This window comes from Drosophila takahashii, chromosome 3L (assembly GCF_030179915.1).
Source record: "Drosophila takahashii strain IR98-3 E-12201 chromosome 3L, DtakHiC1v2, whole genome shotgun sequence".
NCBI lineage: Eukaryota > Metazoa > Arthropoda > Insecta > Diptera > Drosophilidae > Drosophila > Drosophila takahashii.
In genome coordinates, this window is record NC_091680.1 from 25861980 (window position 1) to 25870047 (window position 8068).

General features: G+C 34.5%; 1 protein-coding gene across 1 annotated transcript; it reads left to right on the forward strand.

Moving 5' to 3' along the window:
• The first annotated feature begins 6680 nt into the window (after positions 1-6680).
• Positions 6681-7107, forward strand: LOC108068998 (uncharacterized). The gene has a single exon (XM_017158899.3). It carries the CDS (start codon positions 6736-6738, stop codon positions 6976-6978), a length of 243 nt encoding a protein of 80 aa, XP_017014388.2. The 5' UTR covers positions 6681-6735; the 3' UTR covers positions 6979-7107.
• The last annotated feature ends 961 nt before the right edge of the window (positions 7108-8068 follow it).

Consider the following 8068-nt stretch of genomic DNA (forward strand, 5'->3'; position numbering starts at 1 on the left):
ATGTTTTTTTGTTTTGTTTTTAATTTCTATTTTTTAGGAAAATTTCCTACTTTTTAGAAATTTTTGCCCTTAAATTTAGTAAAATTACCCTAAAATTTAGAAACATGACGTCAAAAAAATCAAAAATATAGAAAAATGTGACCCTAAAATTTAGGGCGAGCTTGTCTTGAAGACAAAAGTAGGGCGATTTCCTTGACTTTAGGGTTAATTTTATTTTGAGTGTACCCAACTATAGCGTTCTCTCTTGTTGGTATTTTAACTCGTCAAGAGGTGCGAGTATAATTAATTAGGATTTTTTATTTATTGGAGTTTTAGTTCTTGTAAGGGACCCTATTTTCGTAGTAAATCTTAAGTCAATTTAGATCTTACGAGCATATAATGACCAATCCTAATTTTCTAGTTTTTAGACCTACTTCAACTACATCAAGCCATTTATTAGTATTTGGTCAACTTGCAAAGGAAAGCTTTCAATGATCCCTTACACCGCACCCCGGGCCACACGAAAGGCTAATTTCCGAAATCTGGATGCTGTGCTTGGCCTTGTGCTTATGCAAACCGAAATCGGCTTCCCAAGCATTACAATCAATTATGCATTGGCTTAAATCATCGCATATGTGATTTACATACATACATACACCCAAGGCAAGCCAACCCGAGAACGAACACATCCACCCACTCGGAGACATTGCAAATCAACGGAAGGCATTGGGACCACTGCACTCAAAATAAAATTAACCCTAAAGTCAAGGAAATCGCCCTACTTTTGTCTTCAAGACAAGCTCGCCCTAAATTTTAGGGTCAAATTTTTCTATATTTTTGATTTTTTTTGACGTCATATTTCTAAATTTTAGGGTAATTTTACTAAATTTAAGGGCAAAAATTTCTAAAAAGTAGGAAATTTTCCTAAAAAATAGAAATTAAAAACAAAACAAAAAAACATGTTCAATCATGATTTTTTTTTGTATATACGTTTATATTATGTACTCCTCCCTATATACATATGCAGGCGTTGTGTGTCTTGTATATTGTGAATGTTAAAGGTTATGTATTTATTATTATGTATTTGCGCTTGGATTTCTTATCTAACCAAAGCCAAATGTGGTTGTAAATGTGGACTACGGGACTGCGGAAGATTGGGAATGTAGAAATTATGATTAGTTAATATTTTATGTTCATGAAAAAAACTTACAATTTTTTACTTGTCCGTCGTGAGAATCGAACCCGGGTCTCCCGCGCGAGGAGCGAATGGCCTACATACTGGGCCATTGTAGCACTTAAACTTGCTGTGGCAAACCGAGCAATGTATGTAAAGGGTGAAGCGGACAACACATTTGAATACTAATTGCATAATTTTGACCATTCGCGTTTTACTTATTTACATACGTATATACATATGTATATATTTATGCTAACGCAATTTATATTATGTGTAGTATATAGTAAATAACTGAATATAAACCTAATTATTTTTAGTTTACTGCTTGCCATCAATAAAAAAAGGAATAAAAAAAAGTAAAAAAATAAATAAAAATAAAATAAAATAAATTAAAAAAAATAAAATAACATTAAAAAAAAAGTTAAAAAATTTTGCTCTGGGACTCGAACCCGCGTCGATTCGATTGCTAACCAAGCGCTTTAACGGTCTGCGCCACGAGTACAGCTGGCCGGCAGCTGACAAGTTCTGGCATTGAACATTTTAATGTGCCAGAGCATGTGAAAACAACTATTTCTATTTTTTAGAAAAACTTTCTACTTTTTAGGAAATGTTTCTATTATTTAGGGTTAGCTTAATTTTAGGGTTAGGGCACTCATTTTTAGAAAAGGTGTTGCCAATATATTTTATTATTTTCGTTTGCCTTTCTATTTTTCAGAAAATAATTTCTAATTTTAAGGGCATTTTTTCTAGATTTTAGGGTGATTTTAGTTCATGGTAACCATTTTCTACATTTAAGAAAAACTTCCTGGATTTAAGGAAAACTTTCTTGACTTAAGAAAAATTTCCTTAGATTTAGAAATAACTTTCTTGTATTTAGAAAAAAGAAATTTTAATGGCGATTTTCTAAAATTTAGGGTTAAATTTATTTTGAGTGTGGGTCCTCGATTTTGTCCCTGGCTGGCATACGGACCCCTCTTCGTCCTTTGGCAAACGCGCTACGTATGCAACTCAAGTGAATTAAATTGGTTTCCAGCTGGTCTGTGCTATTAGTTGTAATTGATTCTTGAAATAATTTATTTTATGGCTTTTTGTCGCCAACCGCCTCCGGCTGACGATTCTCTTCACTTAACGATCTCTTTACTGGAGTTGAAAGTTCGGCAAATTGCATATAATCGGGATTTCCTGTCAATGTCAATGGCTTAAATTAATTAGAACAGATTTAAAACGTTCGTTTTGTCTTGCACTGACTGGATTTAGAAAGATATTTCATATTTTAGTTAATCCTGATACAATTTACACACATATTTTATCCATAATGATAGGGAAGAAATGTAAAATTTATATTAGTAATCTATAGAGGCTTTAACTTTAAAAAATAAGTCTATCATTCGCACTTCGTTATTCAAATTGTATTATAGCATACAATCTCAATATTTTTGGTTTTAAAACTCTAAAGATTTTCATTGTTAAATTTAAACTTACGACCATATTTATTTTTCAAAGTTGCCCACTTAAGGTCCCTTCTGCTAAGGAACGATGCAAAACTTATTCTGCCGAGTGTATTTACTGGTTGTACCCTGATGGCCCCTGCATTATGTATTCGCCACTCTACAGCCATTTGCCACCATTCAAAGTCCTTGGCCAACCTCGCTGGTATTATTAAAAATTCGCTTCTTGCATAAGCGACTACTTTTCAGTGGCAAATGGTCGACCTCTTACTGCTTCCATCCTGTTGCAATTCTTGCTCATTGCTAATTCCACGAAATCGAACCATCATAAAAGCTTGATGCTCCTTTTTCTCTCTCTGTTAGCATATTTTTAAGATTTTCGAGCCGTTCCAGTGCCACTTTCTTACCCACTTTTGGTGGCAAACACTATATAGCTATATACATAGCTGCATCGGCGGACGACAACGAGGCGACTGAGGTTAAGGGTGGAAGTGCCAATGATGGGTTCTGTGTTGGGGCTGAAAATTTATTTATAAGACTGCTGTGTTCATGAATATTTTGTTTTCCGCCGGCCACTCCCGATTTCCCCCTCTCTTCTAGTAGTGCTCCCTCTATTTTTCCTTCGCTCACTTTCGGTAGCTTCCTTTTTTCAAGTTGGTTTTGGTTCCCAAAGTCTTGTCTGTATTTATTAATTTAAATATATTAGTAAAATTTCATACTTTTGGGGTTCCCCAAAATCTCTTTTAAGCAAATTCTAGATTCTACCTTTGATTCAATAGCTCGAAAACGGTTGAAAAGTATTCGAAAACGGGAACATGGCCGATAGCTTTATTCTAGTATTCCTATTTTTCGGTCTGCTGGTACAAAATTTCAATTTGTGTTAACTAGTCGACTGAGTCATTCCGTCCCTTCCCTCTTCGATACTGTGGCAAACCCTTTTCCTGTCCTGGCAGCAGACAGCCACGCCAAAGTTATCCTTTCACCATTGTTGTAGTCATTGGCTGGCGCGGCCTTGGCTGATGATTTGATTTTTCCCGGCCTGGTAGTGGGCGTAACATCCCCGTAGACCCTTCCCCATTCCCTTCCAAAAAGTCTATCGCATGTGAAAATTTGGCGGATGTCATGTTTGCCCTTGCCTCTGTTTTGTTTTGCTCATGTTGAAGAAGGTAATATTTTAATGCATTTAAACGACTGTCAAGTGGCAAACACACGCCAAGTTGGCTATGATTCCTTTCCCGCCTGCCTTTACGATCTGCTATTTGTTTCCTGTTTTCGAGCCTCCCCAAAAACTTGTAAAAGTCGCGAGTATTCACGTAGAGGACTCTCAAAAATATTTTGGGAAAAGTAGATAGGCAATTGCACAGCGTATATGCGAGGATACTTTTATCTGAAGTCTCACATAAACTAAAAAAAAAATCAAAATTCATCTTAAATGTTTGGTAAGGATATAAGTATTGTCCCTTTCTGCAAAATTTTAAACAATTTTTATTTTTAGCTAAGCTTACAAAATCAAATATTTGTAATCATACTTCATTGCAAATTGCATTTCCAGACAATGGAATGCCATTAAACAGCTTTTATTTTACAGTTTTATTGCCTGGTTAATTAAAAAATACAGTTCCCCATAATGCATTTTTTTGTCATAATTGTTAATTTTTGTTATTAAAACCAATATTTCAAAACACATTTCACTGCACCCTTTTTATTCCAGTTATTTTTCAAGCACTTCCGTACATTTTTTGGTTTTCCAGACAATTGAATGCCCTTTTTAAATCTTTTATTTTACATTTTTATTGCCCCGATTAATTTAAAATTACAATTTGGTTATTCCCATAATAAACAGAATGCATTTTATTGTCATAATTGTTAATTTTTGGCATAAAGACCAATTAATTTCTTTCCTTTGATAACGGTCAGGCCGATCCTTTTGTTTTTACATTTTATCATGGACATTAAACATATATATATTATGTTTTCCTTTTTGTAGAGCAATTGTTGTTGCTCACGGTGTCTGCGGCTCCAATCTGGAATGGCTTAAAATATGCAATTAATTGCAATTGTCGCCCGGCAGTTTGAAGCCATCATTGGATGTCAATGTTTACCTTTCCAGGGAATGTGCACAGGCAGCATCATTATTTTTATACCCTTGCAGAGGGTATTATGATTTCAGTCAGAAGTTTGCAACGCAGTGAAGGAGACGTTTCCGACCCCATAAAGTATATATATTCTTGATCAGCATCACAAGACGAGTCGATCTAGCCATGTCCGTCTGTCCGTCCGTCTGTCCGTCTGTCCGTCTGTCTGTTTCTACGCAAACTAGTCTCTCAGTTTTTGAGCTATCAGGATGAAACTTTCCCAAAAGTCTTCTTTCTATTGCAGGTAATATATATGTCGGAGCCGACCGGATCGGACAACTATATCTTATAGCTCCCATAGGAACAATCGGAAAAAAAAAACTTTAAAAAATTCTAGCTTCGGTGTTTTTTGAAATATTACCTTCTACTTTTGTTGTTATTTTTTAAATATATCTGAATTTCGAATTAATTATTTAAAAAATCGGACTACTATATCATATAGCTGCCATAGGAACGATCGGAAAATTAATGGAAATGTAATAGGAAATAAATTCTAGCTTCTTTGGATTTTATTGTATTATCTTCTACTCTAGGTTATGACACTTTTTAAATATTTCCGAATTTCAATTTTAATTTAATCAAAATCGGACGACTATATCATATAGCTGCCATAGGAATGATCGAAAAATTAATGGAAAAGTAATAGGAAATAAATTCTAGCTTCTTTGGTTTTTATTGTATTATCTTCTACTCTAGGATATGACTCTTTTTAAATATTTTCGAATTTCAATTTTAATTTGATCAAAATCGGACGACTATATCATATAGCTGCCATAGGAACGATCGGAAAATTAATGAGAAATATTAGAAAATTGAACATTTTTGCGATTTGTTAATTAATAGGAATGATCTGCAAGGGTATATAAGCTTCGGCTGGCCGAAGCTAGCTTCCTTTCTTGTTCCATATGAGAATAATTAAATTGCTCAATTTCGCAGGCGACAGTATGCTGGAATGGAATGCGTATGAATATTGTGACAATAAAAATGCTGGAGAAAACAATTTCTGGCATACCTCTTATGTTACAACTTTCAAGGATGTGGGTTATCAGTCTTTGTTAATTTAAGTAAAATAATAATACAATGAATGTATAAAACTACAAAAGTGTGAAACCAAATATATTCCATTTTTATTCTTAGGCATATTTCAATATTATGTATTTTTTTGCAAAAAGAAATGTAGCTGGATTGTTCTTTTAATGTGCTGAATTTTTATTTACTGTGCTAAAAATGAGTCAGTCGACATTCCCATAAACTTAAATTTGATTCAGTTAGCTTTGTGTGAATGGATTTCCATTCACTGACTCGTTTCTGTAAAGCAAATATGCGATTTTTAAGGTCCTTTGTTGTAACTCTTTTGGCTAGAAATGAAGGTTCCACTTTTGCCATATTCGCCTTTTGGAGAGGGAGGGACATCTCGGTTCTGCTGAGCATATTTCTTATTTAAATGTAATTATGTGGCCAACAAGAACTAAAATTTAATTTACAGGGTTACAACAATTTATATACAAAACCTACAGATTTTTTGGTAAAGTATTGTAAACTGATCCACAAGTTCACAGAGCCTTCTGGATAGATGATATTTTAAACTTACAAATGTAAAGTTTGTATGTAGATTTGGCTATAAGAAGGGTTATAGTTTTTAATCAAGTAGGTACCTACTATGTACTACCTACGTCAGATTTTATTGGACTAAAATATTTTTGGTAATCATAGGTACCTTAGTTTTGCGCATATTTGGTTTATGGCTATATTACCTTTGCATCTGTTAGGAGATTATTCAGCAGGCAATGGCTAGCAGCTGGCATAACTTTACCTGCTCCTTTCTTGGGCATGGATTTGGATCCGTTGGGTTTTCCACGGGTTCTACCTGAGCCCAAAGAGTAAGAGAGTTATGTACATTTACCTGATAGGATCTATATAAAGCAATGCGCGGATAGCTTCAAATCAGTCTGCTTCAAGAGCCTCTTCTGATCACTACATTTTAAAATATATAAAAATGACGAACGTCGTAGCAGTATCAACTGGAGAAAATTCGACCGTTGGCCCACTAAAGAATGTGAAGAAAAGTACGATGACACCCATTGAGATATCTATTGAGCAATTGCCGAACCTCGCATCAAACTGGTCAACATTTTTAAGGGATATAACAAATGACCGAAAGCTACGAGTCGAGCGTATAAATCGCCAGTCGGAAGATGTCAGCCAATTTATAAATAGGTTCCCTCTTGTGGAATCTTAAGAAAATCTTCCTAGAAATACGGCCATGGGTTTAAATGCTGTTATCTCCAAAACCTGTCAATTCAAAATTATAAATAATAAGCTTAATGTAAACACAAAATTTATAAAATAAAGAAACTTACTTAAATTATTCCACAAATATTTCATTTAAACAAAATAAATCTTCTATTCCACAAATCATTAATAACGGAAATTTTCAGCTCTAAAGTATACCTACTATTATTAAGGAAAATATTGTACAGAAAAACTTATTGCTGTTCCTCTATCGTTTCCCCACTTTTCTTTTATCGTACCAAAAGATATTTTATGCGATTTGGTCGAAAAGTTTTACCCCGGAGCTTTGCGGATAGTAGAACAAATTCCTTTTTTATTGTTATTGTTGGTGTCCGCACAGCATACAAAGATTATAATCTTTATGGCCGAAAAACAACTCAAGCGACAAATAACCAATGAAAATGAAAAGCATATGAGCCGTGGTGCGGACGATGCGAGCGGCCATAAAGAGAGAGTCCGGGAGTTTTGTGCCCACCACACAAATTATGTGCTGCCGAATCAACCATTATTTATTGAAATCTAGTATGCCATAAACATCCTTGTTTTCGTGTTTTGAAATTTCAACAGAGTTCAATTTTCCAGAATATGGTTGAAGAAATTCAATTAATCTTCGTCCTACTGAGCCTTTCAAATTAATTTTACACATTAATCTTTGAACGCAACAAAGACTACTACTACCATAGACGCAATCAAACAATTTTTTTAAAAAAGAATTTGTGGAATAGAGTGCCGCTGCAAGGAATTTGGGAATAAGAAGCCTAGAAAAGATGGGATAACTAAATATAGTCACATGAGTTAAACCGTATACGGTTTATCTGGGCTCGAACCAAAAGTTCCATCAAATAAAACTCTCCCCTTACAAAATAAATCTTGATCCATTGCATTTCATATTTGGCCAAGAGGACAATAAGGTTACATTTGCTATTGTAAAATCAGGCTACATCTGATGTTCCCAGAAGTGCATACCGATTCTATTTAACTTGATTAAATGAATCGAGCCGAACGCAGTCGGTGTAAAGCTGTCCTGTCATCAAGGC